General features: G+C 41.8%; 1 protein-coding gene and 1 long non-coding RNA gene across 2 annotated transcripts in view; one reads left to right on the plus strand and one right to left on the minus strand.

The window, feature by feature from the left end:
* Positions 1-23,456, plus strand: part of avl9 (AVL9 homolog (S. cerevisiase)) — a 33,430-nt gene extending 9,974 nt beyond the window's left edge. Inside the window, exons 2-16 of the mRNA XM_061964920.1 lie at positions 1,865-1,985; positions 4,486-4,571; positions 4,654-4,725; positions 8,846-8,935; positions 8,997-9,063; positions 9,133-9,173; positions 9,228-9,266; positions 9,337-9,406; positions 15,280-15,695; positions 15,756-15,890; positions 15,955-16,174; positions 19,391-19,508; positions 19,579-19,632; positions 23,154-23,242; positions 23,319-23,456. Coding sequence (XP_061820904.1) covers positions 1,865-1,985; positions 4,486-4,571; positions 4,654-4,725; positions 8,846-8,935; positions 8,997-9,063; positions 9,133-9,173; positions 9,228-9,266; positions 9,337-9,406; positions 15,280-15,695; positions 15,756-15,890; positions 15,955-16,174; positions 19,391-19,508; positions 19,579-19,632; positions 23,154-23,242; positions 23,319-23,446 — 1,746 coding nt within the window. The 3' untranslated portion in view covers positions 23,447-23,456. The remainder of the gene's footprint in view (positions 1-1,864; positions 1,986-4,485; positions 4,572-4,653; positions 4,726-8,845; positions 8,936-8,996; positions 9,064-9,132; positions 9,174-9,227; positions 9,267-9,336; positions 9,407-15,279; positions 15,696-15,755; positions 15,891-15,954; positions 16,175-19,390; positions 19,509-19,578; positions 19,633-23,153; positions 23,243-23,318) is intronic.
* On the minus strand, positions 1,458-23,431 carry LOC133609387 (uncharacterized). Its single transcript, XR_009815704.1, has 3 exons — positions 23,301-23,431; positions 23,131-23,184; positions 1,458-2,015 (listed from the first exon to the last, which is right to left on the minus strand). It is a non-coding gene; the product is annotated as an uncharacterized lncRNA (long non-coding RNA).
* Positions 23,457-23,584: the final 128 nt, after the last annotated feature.

A 23,584-nucleotide genomic window follows, 5' to 3' on the forward strand; every position in this document is an offset into this window, starting at 1 on the left:
TATTTCTTTTGTTTCCATCTGCAGTTAAGCCCGATGCTATCACGTTAGCTCCGTAGCTAAAGTGCTTCACCGGTGTATTGTCGTGGGGATAAAAGTCACTGTGAATGTCCATTTCGCGTTCTCGACTCTCATTTTCAAGAGGATATAGTATCTGAGGTGGTTTAAAATACAAATCCGTGATCCACAATAGTAAAAGGAGAGAGTGTGGAATCCAATGAGCCCTTGTACCTAAGTTACGGTCAGAGCGAAAAAAGATGCGTGCTGCACTGCACTCTAATACTTCACTCTCACGTTCCTCATCCACGAATCTTTCATCCTGGCTCAAATTAATGGGGCAATCGTCGCTTTCTCAGTCCCAATCGCTCTCGCTGCTGGTGTAAACAATGGGGAAATGTGAGGAGACTTTCAACTTGTGACGTCACGCTACTTCCGGTACAGGCAAGGCTTCTTTTTTATCAGCGACCGAAAGTTGCGAACTTTATCGTCGTTGTTTTATACTAAATCCTTTCAGCAAAAATATGGCAATATCGCAAAATGATCCAGTATGACACATAGAATGGATCTGCTATCCCCGTTTAAATTTAAAAAATAAATTTCCGTAGGCCTTTAATTACCGATACCGATATCAACCGATACCGATATATACAGTCGTGGAATTAACAGATTATTATGCCTAATTTTGTTGTGATGCCCCGCTGGATGCATTAAACAATGTAACAAGGTTTTCCAAAAATAAATCAACTCAAGTTAAGGAAAAAAATGCCAACATGGCACTGCCATATTTATTATTGAAGTCACAAAGTGCATTATTTTTTTTAACATGCCTCAAAACAGCAGCTTAGAATTTGGGACATGCTCTCCCTTGAGGTGGGCGGGGTTGGGGGTAGCGGGGGGTGTATATTGTAGCGTATTGTAGAGTTAGTGCTGCAAGGGGTTCTGGGTATTTGTTCTGTTGTGTTTATGTTGTGTTACGGTACCGAAATGTGTTTGTCATTCTTGTTTGGTGTGGGTTCACAGTGTGGTGCATATTTGTAACAGTGTTAAAGTTGTTTATACGGCCACCCTCAGTGTGACCTGTATGGCTGTTGACCAAAAAAAAAGCCGTAGATATTATTGGACTGGGCCGGCACGCAAAGGCAGTGCCTTTAAGGTTTATTGGCGCTCTGTACTTCTCCCTACGTCCGTGTACACAGCGGCGTTTTAAAAAGTCATACATTTTACTTTTTGAAACCGACACCGATAATTTCCGATATTACATTTTAAAGCATTTATCGGCGGATAATATCGGACTGGACATCTCTAGTCTTAAGTGTCGCAGAAGTCACGTGTAAAAAGATCGCATATTAGAGTTTCTGCTTCACACAAATTTGAATACACACACACGGATCAAAATACAGGAAGTGAGATTTTTTTTTTTTTTTTTTTTTTTAAACACACAAATCTAAATACGAACACGCGTATCTGACTACGCACAGTCGCACACAGATTGAGATAGAGACACACAAATTAGTACACCAAGTTAGATACGCATTTGCAAGTAGTTTTGCTACAATAATACTTCCACACTCGCCAGCCAGGGTGAGTTGGCAGCACTGCCCTGGCTGGCAAATTAGCTGCCGTTCATCAGCTCACAAAAAAGCGAGCCTGTTTTTGACTTGATGGAGTAGTTTCGGTCTTTCTATTCCCTCCTCTACTGTACTTCCGGGACCTCCTGTAATATTATAAAATATGTTTTTTTTTAAAGCCCAACAAGACAATGAGGAGTAATTACATGGTTATTAAAAAAAAAAAAAAAAGTGTGTGTGTGTATAAACTGCTGATTCATCATTGCCACCTCTAATATTTTCCTCCTTTTTCACGGCAGGTGGAGTTTTCCTACCCGCCGCTGATGCCGCACGAAGGTCACGACAGCAACACGCTGCCCGAGGAGTGGAAGTACCTTCCTTTCCTGGCTCTTCCAGACGGAGCTCACAACTACCAGGAAGGTGGGACCACTTTCATCTTGACCTGAAACACTAAGCAACAACAACAAAAAGTAGCAGTTAGATGGCAGGAAATGGCAGACTTGTTGCCAGGTAGATTTGGTGGAGCAAAGCATCAAAAAATGGCTGTTTGAATATTAAACCTGGGACCGATGGCGCCCCCTGGCAACAACAGTAGTTCTCACACTAAAAGAAAAAAAGGTAATCGGCTAGCTATGTACAAAATGAATGACTTAAAGGGAAACATTATCACAATTTCAGAAGGGTTAAAACCATTAAAAATCAGTTCCCAGTGGCTTATTTTATTTTTCGAAGTTTTTTTCAAAATTTTACCCATCACGCACATAATTATATACATTTAAATGTATATTATAAATACACTATATAATATATTTTTTAATATATAATACATTTAAATCATGTGGTCCGTTAATCTTTTCAATCTGGCCCGCAGGACATTCCCCCCCCAATTTTTTTAATTTTAGATCTTTAAGTATGTTTTTTTTAACCATTCACGTTCATATTTCACTGTGTTTGTTGCATTTTGCTAGATTGTAAAATATGTCGATTGAGACGGTGTGTGACGTTCATATGTTGTCAATATTCAGTGTTTTATCCCTCGTAGTTAACATTGTAAATCCCACATTCTTTATTTTCATGTACATTCTGGGTGTCTCATTCAGTAAAAACATTTAAAATTCCATTCCGTTATTTATTTATTCTGTCATAACGTTTTTAACATTCAGATATTATTGTGAGGTTTTGTATTAGTGTTCCTAAAATAGATATACCGGACCCCAGACACATTTTTTCCCCTCTAAATTTGGCCCCCCGAGGCAAAATAATTGCCCACAGGCCTGATTTAAATGAATGAGTATACCTTAAGTTATTTCATGTATAGTATATTATGTGCAAAAGGAAATATCTGCTATACCTTAAATCAAAGTCTAATTATTTAAGTAGCAATTTTAAAAACAGCTGTAGCGTAATTTTAAAAAGTGTTGTACACAAAAATCTAAAAAAAAAAAAATCAATACAAGACACGATAAGTACAGAAAAAGCTTTAAATGCACAGGTTAACAAACCAAATAATAAAATAGTAAAAAAAATACATCTAATTAGGAATATCCATAAAAACAATAAAAAGGCATCAATACTAGATGAGGGCGTGCATCATGAATGTACTTTTATTTTGATTAAATAAGGGCCATTAAAATGAATTAAAGGGACTTAAGGTTATGTAAAAACATGTTTAAATGTTGTCCCTATTTGTGTTAAATTGTATCTGGTGAGGTTTGCTTGAATTGATTTAAATATGTAAATTACCGCTATGAGAAACATATTTACACATTTAATTATATATTTCAATGTAAAAAATATATATCAGAGAGAAAAAGTGTCCTGTAGTGGAGCATTTTTTTTTAAATCACAATCACAGCTGTACAAATTAAACACAAAGGTAGAAGAAAAAAAATCACAAGTAAAGAAAAGACAAATACACAGATTACAAAAGGTAAATAAAATAACATAAGGAATATCCATGAAAATAGTTAAAAGGCATCAATACTACCGTATTTTTCGGCGTATAAGTCGCACCGGCCGAAAATGCATAATAAAGAAGGAAAAAAAACATATATAAGTCGCACTGGAGTATAAGTTGCATTTTTTGGGGAAATGTATTTGATAAAAGCCAACAGCAAGAATAGAATAGACATTTGAAAGGCAATTTAAAATAAATAAAGAATAGTGAACAACAGGCTGAATAAGTCTACGTTATATGAGGCATAAATAACCAACTGGTATGTTAACGTAACATATTATGGTAAGAGTCATTCAAATAACTATAACATATAGAACATGCTATACGTTTACCAAAGAATCTGTCACTCCTAATCGCTAAATCCCATGAAATCTTATACGTCTAGTCTCTTACGTGAATGAGATAAATAATATTATTTGATATTTTACGCTAATGTGTTCATAATTTCACACATAAGTCGCTCCTGAGTATAAGTCGCACCCACGGCCAAACTATGAAAAAAAACTGCGACTTATAGTCCGAAAAATACGGTAGATTAGATCGTGTATCATGAGTGTGACCGATTTTTTTATTAAATTATGGGCAATTAAATGTTTTATGTATTAGTAAAGTGACTATGTTATGTAATTTTTTTCTCTATTTGTGTTAAATTGAATTCATTCAATCATGTATATTACAACTACAGTATAAGAAACATCACTGCTTTGTTTTCAATGTAAAAGAAACAAAACAGAGAGAAACAGTGCCCTCTAGTGGATCATGTTTTGTTAATCACAACCACTGCTCTGTATTGAATATAAAAAATACACATTTAGGGAAGGAGCAGTGCCCTCTAGTGAAGCTTTTTGCATGATGATACACTTGATGTGATGGTGTGGACAAGCAAAAGGTGACTCCTGTTTGATGAGGGCGGAGGATGCAAACACACAAAGAAAACCTGCTGTCTTTGTCCTCCCCCTGCAGACACGGTCTACTTCCACCTGCCCCCCCGAGGCGGGGACGACAAGTGCGTCTACGGCGTGTCCTGCTACCGGCAGATTGAGGCGAAGGTCAGTCCGAGTCGTCGCCTTGTTTGGTTGCCGCGGAGACGGCAGGCCTTTTTTTTTTTAACCGATTTGTGAACGTCGACAGGCTCTGAAGGTGCGACAGGCGGACGTCACGCGGGAGACGGTGCAGAAGAGCGTCTGCGTGCTGAGCCGTGTGGTGAGTCGGGCTTTGTTAGCACGCTAATGCTAATGTTTGTAAAACATGTGGACAAAAGTATCTGGACACAGGAAGTGAGGAAATGGAATGTTTTGCAGCTTCCACTCTTCAGGGAAAATCAATAATGCCAGGATTTAGCAGCCTTTTTTTGGGATTGTTGCACGATTTCATGTCAGCTTTTTTAAAAAGTCGCCACATTTTAAGGCTTATTTATTCATGAACATTACATGCCCTTTATGACATTTTAATCCATGTTTTTGTAACCCGAAAAAGCTCAGAATTTTAACAGATCCAACAAAATATAGCACACATGTCTATTAAGGGTGTAACGGTACACAAAAATTTCGAATCGGTTCATTTTCGGTACAGTAAGAAAACAACAAAATATAAATTTTTTGGTTATTTATTTACCAAATTTGTAAATGGCTTTATCATTTTAACATTGGGAACACTATAATAATTCTGCTCTCGTTAATCAACATTAAACAAGTTGTTGCTCAGATTAAATAAAATGACAAAACTTTTCTTCTACATATAAAAAGTGCAACATTAAACAGTTTCAAGTCAACTCATCATGCTTAATTTATTACAGCATTTGGGAAGCCTGTAGTTGATTTATTATGTAAAGGTTATATTTTTATCAACATGTGATAGCAGGGACCCTGCCATTCAAAACTAGGCTGCTGCATTACTAATGATTAATGTAACTATAGCTGAAAAAAATGGTGCAATAGGAGAGACTATTCATCCCTGAACACCATGGAGTTCATGTAGGCTTAATGATGCACTAACATTATTATATCAACTATCAGAGACAGAAACTCTTCATTTAACATAATGTCCTTTTTTGCTGCTTCAACACAGCTCAATCAACACAGAAAAAGGTAAAGTGAAATAACAGACAGACAGGGCTTTGCTGTCCGTAACACACACACCGCAAAATGAGCTAACGTTACGCTAAAAGCGAATTATCCTTCACCTCAAGCCAGGACTGCGAGCGAGCTGAGCTGCCTTTTATATTTCTAGAAGGTCAACGGGCTCCTAGTGATGTTACTAGTAGTTGACTGGTAGGTGTTCATTATAATTTGGGGAGAGTCCGCGGGCCTGATGCTTAACTGCTAAACGCTAAGCACTGACTACATGCGCTCTGAATACGCACTGCTGATTGGCTGTTACCGCTCTGTTTGTAACCAATCAGATGGTTGTGTGGGTGGGACAATGCTGGGTGCTGTGTAGAGGACTGACAGAAACAGAGGCAGAAGGAAGCAGAGGCGGCTACTTAATATGTTTGTGTGGAAACTCATTCGGTACACCTCCGAACCGAACTGAAACGGTTCAATACAAATACACGTACCGTTACACCCCTAATGTCTATATGCTGGATTTTTCAGACTATATATAAGCTGCACCCACTAAATTTTAGAAGGAAAAAATATTTTTCCATATATTAGTCACACCGGACTCTTAGCCGCAGATATATACGTTGTGAAATGAGACATTTACACAGAAAGATTGTGTAAATGTTTGTTTACATACCTTAATTGTTTCCAAACGGTGTCTGTGACACTGCAGTAAAACGGCTGATCAAACAAAACAGAAGTCATCATCATGGACCCACTAGCTGCGCTCCAATCTGTCTAACAGACTCAGTAACTCCGCGGTGACATTTTAGTGAATTTACTGTGGAATTTGTGAAACAATACAAACATTAATATAAAATGATGTGGCGGGCGCCGTGAAATGATAAAGGAGGCCATATAAAATGATGTGGCGGGCGACAAAATGATAAAGGAGGCCATATAAAATGATGTGACGGGCGACATAAAACGATAAAGGAGGCCATATAAAATGATGTGACGGGCGACATAAGATGATAAAGGAGGCCATATAAAAGGATGTGACGTGAAACGATAAAGGAGGCCATATAAAATGATGTGGCGGGCGACAAATGATAAAGGAGGCCAAATAAAATGATGTGACGTAAAACGATAAAAGAGGCCATAAAAATGATAAAAAGGCCATATAAAATGCTGTGGCCGGCGACATAAAATGAATAAAGGCCATATAAAATGCTGTGGCGGGTGACATAAAACGATAAAGGAGGCCATATAAAATGATGTGGCGGGTGACATAAAACGATAAAGGAGGCCATATAAAATGCTGTGGCGGGCGCCGTGAAATGATAAAGGAGGCCATATGAAATGATGTGACGGGCGACAAAATGATAAAGGAGGCCATATAAAATGATGTGACGGGCGACATAAAACGATAAAGGAGGCCATATAAAATGATGTGACGGGCGACATAAGATGCTAAAGGAGGCCATATAAAATGATGTGGCGGGTGACAAATGATAAAGGAGGCCATATAAAATGATGTGGCGGGTGACGTGAAACGATAAAAGAGGCCATATAAAATGATAAAAAGGCCATATAAAATGCTGTGGCGGGCGACAAAATGAATAAAGGCCATATAAAATGCTGTGGCGGGTGACATAAAACGATAAAGGAGGCCATATAAAATGATGTGGTGGGAGACATAAAATGATAAAGGAGGCCATATAAAATGATGTGGCGGGCGACATAAAATGAATAAAGGCCATATAAAATGCTGTGGCGGGTGACATAAAACGATAAAGGAGGCCATATAAAATGATGTGGTGGGTGACATAAAATGATAAAGGAGGCCATATAAAATGATGTGGCGGGCGACATAAAATAAGTAAAGGCCATATAAAATGCTGTGGCGGGCGACAAAATGAATAAAGGCCATATAAAATGCTGTGGCGGGTGACATAAAACGATAAAGGAGGCCATATAAAATGATGTGGTGGGAGACATAAAATGATAAAGGAGGCCATATAAAATGATGTGGCGGGCGACATAAAATGAATAAAGGCCATATAAAATGCTGTGGCGGGTGACATAAAACGATAAAGGAGGCCATATAAAATGATGTGGTGGGTGACATAAAATGATAAAGGAGGCCATATAAAATGATGTGGCGGGCGACATAAAATAAGTAAAGGCCATATAAAATGCTGTGGCGGGTGACAAACAATAAAGGAGGCCATGTAAAATGATGTGGTGGGTGACATAAAATGATACAGGATGCCATATAAAATGATGTGGCGGGTGACATAAAATGATAAAAAGGCCATGTAAAATGATGTGGCAGGCAAAATAAAAATGATAAAAAGGCCATATAAAATGATGTGGAGGGTGACATAAAATGATAAAGGAGGCCATATAAAATGAAGTGGAAGGTGACATAAAACGATAAAGGAGGCCATATAAAATGAGGTGGAGGGTGACATAAAATGATAAAGGAGGCCATATAAAATGATGTGGAAGGTGACAAAACGATAAAGGAGGCCATATAAAATGATGTGGCGGGCGACGTGAAATGATAAAGGAGGCCATATAAAATGATGTGGAGGGTGACATAAAACGATAAAGGAGGTGATATAAAATTATGTGGTGGGTGACATAAAATGATAAAGGAGGCCATATAAAATGATGTGGCGGGCGACATAAAATGATAAAAAGGCCATATAAAATGCTGTGGCGGGTGACGTGAAACGATAGAGGAGGCCATGTAAAATGATGTGGCGGGCGACAAAATGATAAAAAGGCCATATAAAATGATGTGGCGGGCGACATAAAATGATTAAAAGTCATATAAAATGATGTGGCGGGTGACGTGAAACGATAAAGGAGGCCATATAAAATGATGTGGCGGGTGACATAAAATGATTAAAGGCCATATAAAATGAAATAGCTAGCAGATCTGGCCCTCGGGTTTGGAGTTTCCCCCCTGTGGTTAGACAGTGGTGTTGCGTTTGAGTGCAGCTGGGACAAATAGGATTGGCTAAAATGTGGATGAGTGTCCAAAAGGTGTGGGAAGTTGGACAAAGTTGGGAGGCCGCCCGTCATTGGCGTGATGGTGACATCCTGGAGGGACTGGAAGATTGTGACTTGGTGGACATTTATGACAAGGGTCACTTGTTCTGCACCAAAGAGAAGAAAAGTTGATGTATGGTGTGTGTGTGTGTGTGTGTGTGTGTGTGTGTGTGTGTGTGTGTGTGTGTGTGTGTGTGTGTGTGTGTGTGTGTGTGCAGCCTCTCTACGGTCTCCTCCAGGCCAAGCTGCAGCTCATCACACACGCCTACTTCGAGGAGAAGGACTTCTCCCAGATCTCCATCCTGAAGGTGAGACCCTCCTCAGTCCTGCATGTGCCCCACAACTCACACTGTCCTGGTCCACCTGCAGGACCTGTACGAGCACATGAACGGCTCCCTCAGGGGTTCGGCTCTGGACGGCTCCCAGGTGTTCCTCGGTAGGCCCTTCCCCCCACCCCCGGACTTTACCCGCCTCTCCTTGGTCTTGATGTGTTTTGTCTCCGCAGGTTTGTCCCCGCGAGACCTCATCCTGCACTTTAGACACAAGGTAGGTGCTGACTCAGCATCTTGTGGACACGTCTCATGGTTCTGGTCTTCACAGGTCCTCATCCTCTTCAAGCTCATCCTGCTGGAGAAGAAGGTGCCCATCGCACGCCGGCGCACTCCCTCTGACTTCCTGTTTGACCTGTGCGACCTCTGACCCCCCGCAGGTGCTCTTCTACCTGTCCCCCGTCAGCAGGCTGGTGGGAACGCTGATGACCGTCCTGTCCCTGTTCCCAGGTGGGTCACTTTATTAGGGACATCATTGTCTTGTCCCTGTTCCCAGGTGGGTCACTTTATTAGGGACATCATTGTCCTGTCCCTGTTCCCAGGTGGGTCGCTTTATTAGGGACATCATTGTCTTGTCCCTGTTCCCAGGTGGGTCACTTTATTAGGGACATCATTGTCTTGTCCCTGTTCCCAGGTGGGTCACTTTATTAGGGACATCATTGTCTTGTCCCTGTTCCCAGGTGGGTCACTTTATTAGGGACATCATTGTCTTGTCCCTGTTCCCAGGTGGGTCACTTTATTAGGGACGTCATTGTCTTGTCTCTGTTCACAGGTGGGTCACTTTATTAGGAACATCATTGTTCTGTCCCTGTTCCCAGGTGGGTCACTTTATTAGGGACATCATTGTCTTCTCCCTGTTCCCAGGTGGGTCACTTTATTAGGGACATCATTGTCTTGTCCCTGTTCCCAGGTGGGTCGTTTTATTAGGGACATCATTGTCTTGTCCCTGTTCCCAGGTGGGTCACTTTATTAGGGACATCATTGTCTTGTCCCTGTTCCCAGGTGGGTCACTTTATTAGGGACGTCATTGTCTTGTCTCTGTTCACAGGTGGGTCACTTTATTAGGAACATCATTGTTCTGTCCCTGTTCCCAGGTGGGTCACTTTATTAGGGACATCATTGTCTTGTCCCTGTTCCCAGGTGGGTCACTTTATTAGGGACATCATTGTCTTGTCCCTGTTCCCAGGTGGGTCACTTTATTAGGGACATCATTGTCTTGTCCCTGTTCCCAGGTGGGTCACTTTATTAGGGACGTCATTGTCTTGTCTCTGTTCACAGGTGGGTCACTTTATTAGGAACATCATTGTTCTGTCCCTGTTCCCAGGTGGGTCACTTTATTAGGGACATCATTGTCTTCTCCCTGTTCCCAGGTGGGTCACTTTATTAGGGACATCATTGTCTTGTCCCTGTTCCCAGGTGGGTCGTTTTATTAGGGACATCATTGTCTTGTCCCTGTTCCCAGGTGGGTCACTTTATTAGGGACATCATTGTCTTGTCCCTGTTCCCAGGTGGGTCGTTTTATTAGGGACATCATTGTCTTGTCCCTGTTCCCAGGTGGGTCACTTTATTAGGGACATCATTGTCTTGTCCCTGTTCCCAGGTGGGTCACTTTATTAGGGACGTCATTGTCTTGTCTCTGTTCACAGGTGGGTCACTTTATTAGGAACATCATTGTTCTGTCCCTGTTCCCAGGTGGGTCACTTTATTAGGGACATCATTGTCTTGTCCCTGTTCCCAGGTGGGTCACTTTATTAGGGACATCATTGTCTTGTCTCTGTTCACAGGTGGGTCACTTTATTAGGAACATCATTGTTCTGTCCCTGTTCCCAGGTGGGTCACTTTATTAGGGACATCATTGTCTTCTCCCTGTTCCCAGGTGGGTCACTTTATTAGGGACATCATTGTCCTGTCCCTGTTCCCAGGTGGGTCACTTTTAGGGACATCGTTGTCTTGTCTCTGTTCCCAGGTGGGTCACTTTATTAGGAAGTCATTGTCTTGTCCCTGTTCCCAGGTGGGTCACTTTATTAGGGACATCATTGTCTTGTCCCTGTTCCCAGGTGGGTCACTTTATTAGGGACATCATTGTCTTGTCCCTGTTCCCAGGTGGGTCACTTTATTAGGGACATCATTGTCTTGTCCCTGTTCCCAGGTGGGTCACTTTATTAGGGACGTCATTGTCTTGTCTCTGTTCACAGGTGGGTCACTTTATTAGGGACATCATTGTCTTCTCCCTGTTCCCAGGTGGGTCACTTTATTAGGGACATCATTGTCCTGTCCCTGTTCCCAGGTGGGTCACTTTTAGGGACATCGTTGTCTTGTCTCTGTTCCCAGGTGGGTCACTTTATTAGGAAGTCATTGTCTTGTCCCTGTTCCCAGGTGGGTCACTTTATTAGGGACATCATTGTCTTCTCCCTGTTCCCAGGTGGGTCACTTTATTAGGGACGTCATTGTCTTGTCCCTGTTCCCAGGTGGGTCACTTTATTAGGGACATAATTGTCTTGTCCCTGTTCACAGGTGGGTCGCTTTATTAGGGACATCATTGTCTTGTCCCTGTTCCCAGGTGGGTCACTTTATTAGGGACATCATTGTCTTGTCCCTGTTCCCAGGTGGGTCACTTTATTAGGGACATCATTGTCTTGTCCCTGTTCCCAGGTGGGTCGCTTTATTAGGGACATCATTGTCTTGTCCCTGTTCCCAGGTGGGTCGCTTTATTAGGGACATCATTGTCTTGTCCCTGTTCCCAGGTGGGTCGCTTTATTAGGGACATCATTGTCTTGTCCCTGTTCCCAGGTGGGTCGCTTTATTAGGGACATCATTGTCTTGTCCCTGTTCCCAGGTGGGTCACTTTATTAGGGACATCATTGTCTTGTCCCTGTTCCCAGGTGGGTCACTTTATTAGGGACGTCATTGTCTTGTCCCTGTTCCCAGGTGGGTCACTTTATTAGGGACATCATTGTCTTGTCCCTGTTCCCTGGTGGGTCACTTTATTAGGGACATCATTGTCTTGTCCCTGTTCACAGGTGGGTCACTTTATTAGGGACGTCATTGTCTTGTCCCTGTTCCCAGGTGGGTCACTTTATTAGGGACATCATTGTCTTGTCCCTGTTCCCAGGTGGGTCACTTTATTAGGGACATCATTGTCTTGTCCCTGTTCCCAGGTGGGTCACTTTATTAGGGACATCATTGTCTTGTCCCTGTTCCCATGTGGGTCACTTTATTAGGGACATCGTTGTCCTGTCCCTGTTCCCAGGTGGGTCACTTTATTAGGGACATCATTGTCTTGTCCCTGTTGCCAGGTGGGTCACTTTATTAGGGACATCATTGTCTTGTCTCTGTTCACAGGTGGGTCACTTTATTAGGGACATCATTGTCTTGTCTCTGTTCACAGGTGGGTCACTTTATTAGGGACATCATTGTCTTGTCCCTGTTCCCAGGTGGGTCGCTTTATTAGGGACATCATTGTCTTGTCCCTGTTCCCAGGTGGGTCACTTTATTAGGGACATCATTGTCTTGTCCCTGTTCACAGGTGGGTCACTTTATTAGGGACATCATTGTCTTGTCCCTGTTCCCAGGTGGGTCACTTTATTAGGGACATCATTGTCTTGTCCCTGTTCCCAGGTGGGTCACTTTATTAGGGACGTCATTGTCTTGTCCCTGTTCCCAGGTGGGTCGCTTTATTAGGGACATCATTGTCTTGTCCCTGTTCACAGGTGGGTCACTTTATTAGGGACATCATTGTCTTGTCCCTGTTCCTAGGTGGGTCACTTTATTAGGGACATCATTGTCTTTTCCCTGTTCCCAGGTGGGTCACTTTATTAGGGACATCATTGTCTTGTCCCTGTTCCCAGGTGGGTCACTTTATTAGGGACATCATTGTCTTCACCCTGCATTCTAGCTCATTTTGATTATTAGGGACCGAGTCCCTTTAGGACAGAGGACCCTATTGTATTTCTAGCGTTTTATTATTATACCGCCGCCTCTTTGAGCTGTAATTTGACACCCTTAACATGCTTCAGAACTCACCAACTCACACATCAGGACTGGCAAAAATTGCGATCTAATCAAAAAACCAAACCCCAAAACTCAAAATTGCGCTCTAGCGCCCCCAAGGAAGAAAAAACAGACAACTGCCTGTAACTCCCAGTAGGAATGTCGTAGAGACATGAAACAAAAACCTCTATGTAGGTCTCACTTAGACCTATATTTCATACACTGACAATCCCCAGCAAAAATCAACAGGAAGTTTGCAATTCCCTTTTCAAAACAAAAGTTGTGTAAAAACAGTCACCTTTTTTCAAATATTATCTCCTCTGAGCGCGTTTGTCGTGTCGGCTTCAAATTAGCACAGGAGAGATTGAACCCTTCTGATTAAAAGTTGATGAAAGAGTTTTAATTACTGCTCCAGTTTGGATTTTATGAGCCCTCAAAGTCGGTCCCGTCCATCGCTGCCTGCAGCTTTAATTTAAACCTAAAATTCATGCGTTTTGAGACATGTCTCCATCCTGCAAGTATGGGAACAGTTAAAATTATAACAAGCTAATGTTAGCATGCTAATGTTTTATGCTATCATTTTTGCCAATTTGATTCATTTCAACCTAAAAATCATGGATTTTGACACTCGGCACCATCTTACAAGTGTGCTAACTTCCCCCCATGTTAGCATGCTAACATTTTATGCTAGCATTTTTACACATTTTATTTACATAAGCCTAAAAATCATAGATTAGCACAACACGATTCGATTCAATTCTTGGGGGTAATGACTTGATTCTTGATTCAAAATCGATGCTTTTTTAAGAACGTTTGGTGTCAGTTCTATGATTAACTACATTCGTCCATAAAATAGATAACAGCTTTGATTAATTTCTATATTTCTTCAAAGAAAACTGGATTTGTTTAACAAAATTATACCCAAACATTTAATAAATGTGTACAGCAGATCTAGATCATCTACATCAGGGGTGCTCATTACGTCGATCGCGAGCTACCGGTCGATCTCGGAGGGTGTGTCAGTTGATCACCAGCCAGGCATTAAAAAAATAGTCCTAAAAATGAGCGATCATAAATCTTCACTATGACGTCACTTTATTGACATTCACGGCACCCGAGGGTCTTCTGAGATGACGCTGGCTGCTGCCAGCTCATTACAATTACCGACTGGAAGGCGAGAAACACTTTATTTCAACAGACTCTGGCGCCGTACCTGTCGTCAAAACTCCAAAGACCGACTGCACAGTTGCGCTAACAAAACGAGTCTCAGAAAGCTGGCGTGCACAAGCTAGCAAGCTACGGAGTTTGCCGACAATGTATTTCTTGTAAAGTGTATACAAAGGAGTACGGAAGCTGGACAAATAAGATGCCAAAAACCAACCACTTTCATGTGGTATTGGACAGAAAGGAGGACTTTTTTCTCCTCCATTCGAAAATGCGGACATTATCATCACCACTGTCTGATTCTAATCAATGCAAAAGTCATCAGAATCAGGTAATACACCAACTTATATTCTTGTCTTCATGAAATAATGGAATCTATATGTGTTAAACATGCCTGTATTATCTTTAAACACCTTTAACTTATTAACAATATTAACTATATGTGTTAAACATGCTTGTATTATCATTAAACAGCTTTAACTTGTTAACAATATTAACTATATGTGTTAAACATGCTTGTATTATCTTTAAACACCTTTAACTTATTAATAATATTAACTATATGTATTAAACATGCTTGTATTATCATTAAACACCTTTAACTTGTTAACAATATTAACTATATATATTAAACATGCTTGCATTATCTTTAAACACCTTTAACTTGTTAACAATATTAACTATATGTATTAAACATACTTGTATTATCATTAAACACCTTTAATTTATTAACGATATTAACTATATGTATTAAACGTTCTTGTATTATCATTAAACACCTTTAATTTATTAACAATATTAACTATATGTGTTAAACATGCTTGCATTATCATTAAACACCTTTAACTTATTAACAAAAACATATATTTCATAAATAAGTAAATATAAATTATATATATGAATGAGGTAGATCCCCACGACTTGATCAATTGAAAAGTAGCTCACCTTCAGAAAAAGTGTGAGCACCCCTGGTCTACATCAACAATATGATTTGCTGGACAGGGCAAATATATATTTTTAAATTGATTTAGGATTTTTTAAAATCAATTAATCATAATTCATTCAAAAAGAAAAATGTTTTAAACCCCTATGAGGCATGTTTAACAAGTTGCAACACAGTCCCATTATAAGGTGTTCATGATGCTTCTTCTGGGGTTTGTGGTGTCCAGGTGTGATCGAGCACGGCCTGGTGGACTCGTCTCACTACAGACCCAAGAGCAGCACGTCCGAGGACCTGCTGGACAGCGTCCCCGGGGCCGAGGGCTTCGTCTCCGTGTCGGCCAGCGACGTCCCGCCGCCGTCCTCGCCCTCCAGGGGCGGCGCCGGCGATGATAACAACCACCTGAAGCCGCCGTCCCGCACGTCCCCGGAGTCCTCCGAGAGCGACTGGGAGACCCTGGACCCCGGCGTGTTGGAGGAGGGGCCCAAGGACGAGGGGAAGGAGGCGGCGCCGGACGCCTTCGAGTCCAAGCCGACCACGCCCATCACGGCGCAGCCCATCGGCGGGCAGGGAGGGGTGACGCAGGGGCTGGTGTCGGGTCTGGAGGAGGACCAGTACGGACTGCCGCTCGCCATTTTCACCAAAGTAAACAAAGATGGCGGCTTGGCGTTCCTGCGGCCTGATCCTAACATTTAGTCCTTGCAGGGTTACTTGTGTCTGCCCTACATGGCGCTGCAGCAGCACCACCTCCTGCTGGACGTGGCGGTGCGCGGCTTCGTTGCCGGGGCGACCAACATCCTCTTCCGCCAGCAGAGGCACCTCAGCGACGCCGTCATCGAGGTGAGTGAAACCCCTGACCCCGCCCTTCCCGCGCAAACCGTCCTGATGGCTGCCGCCGTGGCAGGTGGAGGACGCGGCGGTCCACATCCAGGACGCCGAGCTGCGCAAGACCCTCAGCCTGACCACGGCCGACCTGCGCTTCGCCGACTACCTGGTCAAGCACGTGACGGAGAACCGCGACGACGTCTTCCTGGACGGCACGGGCTGGGAGGGCGGGGACGAGTGGATCCGGGCGCAGTTCACGCTCTACATCCACGCCCTGCTGGCGTCCTCCCTGCAGCAAGGTGGGAGGAGTCATCTTCTTGTTTCATGGTGGGACCACGCCCACACTGCTGATGGAGCAGGAAGTCCTTCAACTAATAATCCACTTGAAATTGGAGGCTAATTGTGTGAATGTTCCACACATTCTTCTTATTCTCCAGATTTTGGCGCGCTCTACCTTGCACATTTTTCACCCTATTCAAACCGTTCTAACGTCAAACTGTTCATCCTATTCGGGAATCGCGGGCGTTTCCTTGACAAATTGCAAAAATTCCAAGTTTTCCGGGACATTTTTCCCATTTAAAATGATTTGGCCATTTTTCAAACTTTCACCATTTACACATTTGTCAAACCATTCCACCTTCAACATATTCCATCATCCTGGAAATTCAAACTACCTATTTTTCAAAGTTAAAAAAAATTCCAGGATTTTCCAGAATTCCTGGTTTTCCAAAGCCCTATTTTCACCCTTTTTTCTAGCGACTAATCCTTCCACATTTTTCAACCCACTTCAACCGTTCCACCATCAAATCATTCCTCTTAATCAGGACAAAAAACTAAGTTGTTTTTTGAACTGGAAACATTCTAGTTTTTCCCGAAATTCCAGGAATTCCTTAATACCATTTCTCAATTCAACATGTTACGACAACATTTCTCGACCGATTAGAAACGTTCCAACACCAACTCATTCAAACCATTCAAGTTTTTTACCATTTTCAAAACAATTCCTGCTTTTCCCGAAATTCCCACATTTTGGGGAAATTCCCATTGAAATTAATGGGACTTTCTTCAAATTGCCACATTTTTCATCTGATTCAAACTGTTCCAACTTCAAAATATTCGGCCTGTTTGGGAATTGTGTGCTCTACTTCAACAATTCTAAAAAAATTTACAGGATTTTCCATAATTCCTGGTTTTCCAAAGCCCTATTTTCACCCTTTCTCCTTCCACATTTTTCAACCCACTTCAACCGTTCCACCGTCCAAACATTCCTCTTAACCAGGACAATAAACTAAGCTGTTTTTTTAACTGGAAAAAAATCCCGGTTTTCCAGGAATTCCTTAATACCATTTCTCAATTCAACATGTTACTACTTTAACATTTCTCGACCGATTACAAAAGTTCCAACACCAACCATTTCAACTCATTCAAACCGTTCAAGTTTTTTACCATTTTCAAAAAAAAATCCCGCTTTTCCCGAAATTCCCATTGAAACCAATGGGATTTTCTTCAAATTTCCACCATTTTTATCTGATTCAAACTGTTCCAACTTCAAACTGTTAAGCCTATTCAGGAATCGCGGGCTTTCCTTTGACAAATTCCCAGAATTCCAAGTTTTCCGGGACATTTTTCCCATTCAAAATGAATTGGCCATTTGTCAACCGATTCAAACCATTCCACCTTCAACATATTCCATCATCCTGGAAATTCAAACTACCTATTTTTCAAAGTTAAAAAAAATTCAAGGATTTTCCAGAATTCCTGGTTTTCCAAAGCCCAAATTTCACCCTTTTTCTAGCGACTAATCCTTCCACATTTTTCTACCCACTTCAACCGTTCCACCGTCCAAACATTCCTCTTAACCAGGACAAAAAACTAGGCTGTTTTTTTAACTGGAAAAAAATCCCGGTTTTCCAGGAATTCTGTAATACCATTTCTCAATTCAACATGTTACTACTTTAACATTTCTCGACCGATTAGAAAAGTTCCAACACCAACCATTTCAACTCATTCAAACCGTTCAAGTTTTTTACCATTTTCAAAAAAAAATCCCGCTTTTCCCGAAATTCCCAAATTTTGGGGAAATTCCCATTGAAATCAATGGGATTTTCTTCAAATTTCCACTATTTTTATCTGATTCAAACTGTTCCAACTTCAAACTGTTAAGCCTATTCAGGAATCGCGGGCTTTCCTTTGACAAATTACAAAAATTCCCAGAATTCCAAGTTTTCCGGGACATTTTTCCCATTCAAAATGAATTGACCATTTGTCAACCGATTCAAACCATTCCACCTTCAACATATTCCATCATCCTGGAAATTCAAACTACCTATTTTTCAAAGTTGAAAAAAATTCCAGGATTTTCCAGAATTCCTGGTTTTCCAAAGCCCTATTTTTACCCTTTTTTCTAGCGACTAATCCTTCCACATTTTTCAACCCACTTCAACCGTTCCACCGTCCAAACATTCCTCTTAACCAGGACAAAAAACTAAGCTGTTTTTTTAATTGGAAAAAAATCCCGGTTTTCCAGGAATTCCGTAATACCATTTCTCAATTCAACATGTTACTACTTTAACATTTCTCGACCGATTAGAAAAGTTCCAACACCAACCATTTCAACTCATTCAAACCTTTCAAGTTTTTTACCATTTTCAAAAAAAAATCCCGCTTTTCCCGAAATTCCCATTGAAATCAATGGGATTTTCTTCAAATTTCCACCATTTTTATCTGATTCAAACTGTTCCAACTTCAAACTGTTAAGCCTATTCAGGAATCGTGGGCTTTCCTTTGACAAATTACAAAAATTCCCAGAATTCCAAGTTTTCCGGGACATTTTTCCCATTCAAAATGAATTGACCATTTGTCAACCGATTCAAACCATTCCACCTTCAACACATTCCACCATCCTGGAAATTCTACCTTTTTTCCAAGTTAAAAAAAATTCCAGGATTTTCCAGAATTCCTGGTTTTCCAAAGGCTTATTTTCACAATTTTTTCTAGCGACTAATCCTTCCACATTTTTCAACCCACTTCAACCGTTCCACCATCAAATCATTCCTCTTAATCAGGACAAAAAAATAAGTTGTTTTTTGAACTGGAAAAATTCCCGGTTTTCCAGGAATTCCGTTATACAATTTCTCAATTCAACATATTACTACTTTAACATATTTTGTACTTCTCCCTACGTCCGTGTACATAGCGGCATTTTAAAAAGTCATACATTTTACTTTTTGAAACCAATAATTTACGATATTACATTTTAAAGCATTTATCGGCCGATATCGGCAGTCCGATATTATCGGACATCCCTAATATTAAGTAAGAAAAGATGAGGCATTTTAATAACGCATATTATGTGGATGAACTGTTCATACTGATAAAAATATGACATAGTCCCTTTCAAATTTGGCTAAGTTTCTCTTCAAAAATCAGGGTTCGTTCTTTGCCTGTAATAAGTCAAATACTGCCCTCATGTGGATGATGCGTGTACGTCATTTAACATGTCTTCTATGTCTCAGATAACGAGAGGCTGCTGGCGGATTACGGCGCTCCCTTCATCACCGCCTGGAAGATCACACACAACTACCGCCTGTGGCACAGCAACGCGCACCCCGCCATGGCCGCCGTCACCCCGGGGTACCACTGTCACCGTGTCTTTATACGCCGTCTTCCTGCCCGCGACTAACGCCCCTCTTCTCTGCTGCAGACATCCTTTCCAGGGACAGTACAGCGTGGCCGATGTCAAACTTCGACTGTCGCAGTGAGTCCTCTTTTTTTTGGTCGTTTTTTACAGCAAAAAAAAAAAGAGGGAAGAAAAAAAATGCTAACTTCTATATTAAAATGCTAATGTTTTATGATAGCATTTGTGCAAATTTTGTTAGTATAAACCATTTTAAAAGTACGCAACCTTTTCCTATGTCATCATGTTAGCGTACTGACATTTTATGGTAGCATTTTTGCAAATTTCCTACATGGAAACTCAAAAATCATGGTGCCATCTTACAAAAATGCTAACTTCTATATTAAAATGCTAAATGTTTTATGTTAGCATTTGTGCTAATGTTATTAGTATAAACCATCTTAGAAGTACGCAACCTTTTCCTATGTCATCATGTTAACGTCACTAACATTTTATGGTAGAATTTTTGCACATTTTCTACATAGAAACTCAAAAATCATGGCGCTATCTTACAAACCCCGTTTCCATATGAGTTGGGAAATTGTGTTAGATGTAAATATAAACGGAATACAATAATTTGCAAATAATTTTCAACCCATATTCAGTTGAATGCGTTCAAACTCAAACTTTATTTTTTTTTTTTTGCAAATAATAATTAACTTAGAATTTCATGGCTGCAACACGTGCCAAAATAGTTGGGAAAGGGCATGTTCACCACTGTGTTACATGGCCTTTCCTTTTAACAACACTCAGTAAACGTTTGGGAACTGAGGAGACACATTTTTTTAAGCTTCTCAGGTGGAATTCTTTCCCATTCTTGCTTGATGTACAGCTTAAGTTGTTCAACAGTCCGGGGGTCTCCGTTGTGCTATTTTAGGCTTCATTATGTGCCACACATTTTCAATGGGAGACAGGTCTGGACTACAGGCAGGCCAGTCTAGTACCCGCACTCTTTTACTATGAAGCCACGTTGATGTAACACGTGGCTTGGCATTGTCTTGCTGAAATAAGCAGGGGCGTCCATGGTAACGTTGCTTGGATGGCAACATATGTTGCTCCAAAACCTGTATGTACCTTTCAGCATTAATGGTGCCTTCACAGATGTGTAAGTTACCCATGTCTTGGGCACTAACACACCCCCATACCATCACAGATGCTGCCTTTTATACTTTGCGCCTATAACAATCCGGATGGTTCTTTTCCTCTTTGGTCCGGAGGACACGACGTCCAGTTTCCAAAAACTATTTGAAATGTGGAATCGTCAGACCGCAGAACACTTTTCCACTTTGTATCAGTCCATCTTAGATGAGCTCAGGCCCAGCGAGGCCGACAGCGTTTCTGGGTGTTGTTGATAAACTGTTTTCGCCTTGCACAGGAGAGTTTTAACTTGCACTTACAGATGTAGCGACCAACTGTAGTTACTGACAGTGGGTTTCTGAAGTGTTCCTGAGCCCATGTGGTGATATCTTTTACACATCGATGTCGCTTGTTGATGCAGTACAGCCTGAGGGATCGAAGGTCACGGGCTTAGCTGCTTACGTGCAGTGATTTCTCCAGATTCTCTGAATCCTTTGATGATATTACGGATCGTAGATGGTGAAATCCCTAAATTCCTTGCAATAGCTGGTTGAGAAAGGTTTTTCTTAAACTGTTCAACAATTTGCTCACGCATGTGTTGACAAAGTGGTGACCCTTGCCCCATCCTTGTTTGTGAATGACTGAGCATTTCATGGAATCTACTTTTATACCCAATCATGGCACCCACCTGTTCCCAATTTGCCTGCACACCTGTGGGATGTTCGATGAGCATTCCTCAACTTTATCAGTATTTATTGCCACCTTTCCCAACTTCTTTGTCACGTGTTGCTGGCATCAAATTCTAAAGTTAATGATTATTTGCACAAAAAAAAAAGTTTATCAGTTTGAACATCAAATATGTTGTCTTTATAGTGCATTCAACTGAATATGGGTTGAAAAGGATTTGCAAATCATTGTATTCCGTTTATATTTACATCTAACACAATTTCCCAACTCATATGGAAACGGGGTTTGTACAAAAATGCTAACGTCTCCTATATTAAAATGCTAATGTTTTATGTTAGCATTTGTGCAAATGTATATATAGTACAAACCAGGGGTCGGCAACCCGCGGCTCCGAAGCCGCATGCGGCCCTTTGATCACTCTGATGCGGCTCAGCAGCTTACTTGCTGAACCCCCCGATTTTCCCGTGAGACTTCCGGACTTCAGTTTCTCTCGCAGAAAACTCCCCCGGGATTAATATTCACCGATTTTCACCCTTACAGCTATAATAAGGGCGTACCATGATGGTACAACATTTGGCGCCTTCTACAATTTATATTAACAGCGTGCTAGCCCAACACTTGTTATACAATATACATCTTCTGCTTGCACACGTACGTGACAGCAAGGCATACTTGGTCAACAGCCACACAGGTTACACTGACGGTGACCATATAAAACAACTTTAACACTCTTACTAATAATGCGCCACACTTTGAACCAAAACCAAACAAGAATGACAAACCCATTTCGGGAGAACATCTGCACCTTAACACAACATAAACACAACAGAACAAACACCCAGAATCCCATGCAGCCCTGACTCTTCCGGGCTATATTATACACCCCTGCTACCACCAAACCCCGCCCCCACCCCAACCCTGCTCCCTCACACATCAACCCCCCCATCCCCCTCTCTCTGTGCGTCGGTTGAGGTGGGCGGGGTTTGGTAGCGGGGGTGTATAATGTATCCCGGAAGAGTTAGGGCTGCATGGCATTCTGGGTATTTGTCCTGTTGTATTTATGTTGTGTTAAGGTGCAGATGTTCTACCGAAATGTGTTTGTCATTCTTGTTTGGTGTGGGTTCACAGTGTGGCGCATTATTAGTAAGAGTGTTAAAACATTTTTTATACCGCCACCGTCAGTGTAACCTGTGTGGTTGTTGACCAAGTATGCGTTGCTGTCACCTACATGAGCAAGCAAAAGCCACATACAACGTGAGGCTGACCAGGCACACGGTTTATGGTGGGTGTTATATGCTGTACCAACACGGCACGCATGACGCTGACAAGCGCCGTTCAGTTAAAACCTGCGTGCCGCACCAGCTTTCAAATCCCATATAAAAGGTGTGGGCAGCGTGTCTGAGACCCCTGGTTTATACATAGCACAAAGCAAAAAAAAATCTTTGTATACAGTGTTATTTCATTTAAAATTTCATAAATTTTTTGCGGCTCCCATAGTTTTCTATAATTTGTGAAACTGGTCAAAATGGCTCTTTCACTGGTAAAGGTTGCCGACCCCTGGTATAAAACCATCTTAGAAGTACGCAACCTTTTCCTATGTCATCATGTTAACGTCACTGACATTTTATGGTAGCATTTTTGCAAATTCTATACATAGAAACTCAAAAATCATGGCGCCATTTCCCAACTTAGGCGACCGAGTAACAAGACTGTGTAAACAGGATATGAGGTTTGTGCTGTAGTGGACAGGAAGTGATGTCCCCAAAATGGCAGCTTGACCAGCACGAAATAGTTGAATAACAGTGAAGAACTGACCTGGTCTGTGGTTCTCGGCACAGCTCGGTGAACAGCAGCGAGCGAGGGAAGAAGCTGGGGAACGCCATGATGACCACCAGCAGGAGCGTGGTGCAGACCAGCAAGGCCGTGGGTGAGAAGATGACAGTTTCAGTGGTAGCAGGGGGGTGTGGTCTGTAAAAACCTCATACCTTGGCTGTCCCCCGCAGGTCAGTCGGTGGGCGGAGCCTTGACCAGCGCCAAGTCGGCCATGTCCTCGTGGTTCTCCACCCTGGCCCAGCCCGCCGCGGGGTCCCAGCCGGGAGAGCCCGAGCCCGCCACGGAAGTCAAACCCTGACCACGTCCCGCTTCCTCCTTGGCTGTAAGTGGGCGGAGCTAGCGCAAAGCCAACGTCATGAAGGGCGGGGCAAAAGTTGGTTCCCTCCACACACACACACACACACACACACACACACAGCTGGTCCACCCTCCATGA

Source organism: Nerophis lumbriciformis, linkage group LG07 (genome assembly GCF_033978685.3).
Source record: "Nerophis lumbriciformis linkage group LG07, RoL_Nlum_v2.1, whole genome shotgun sequence".
Taxonomy (NCBI): domain Eukaryota; kingdom Metazoa; phylum Chordata; class Actinopteri; order Syngnathiformes; family Syngnathidae; genus Nerophis; species Nerophis lumbriciformis.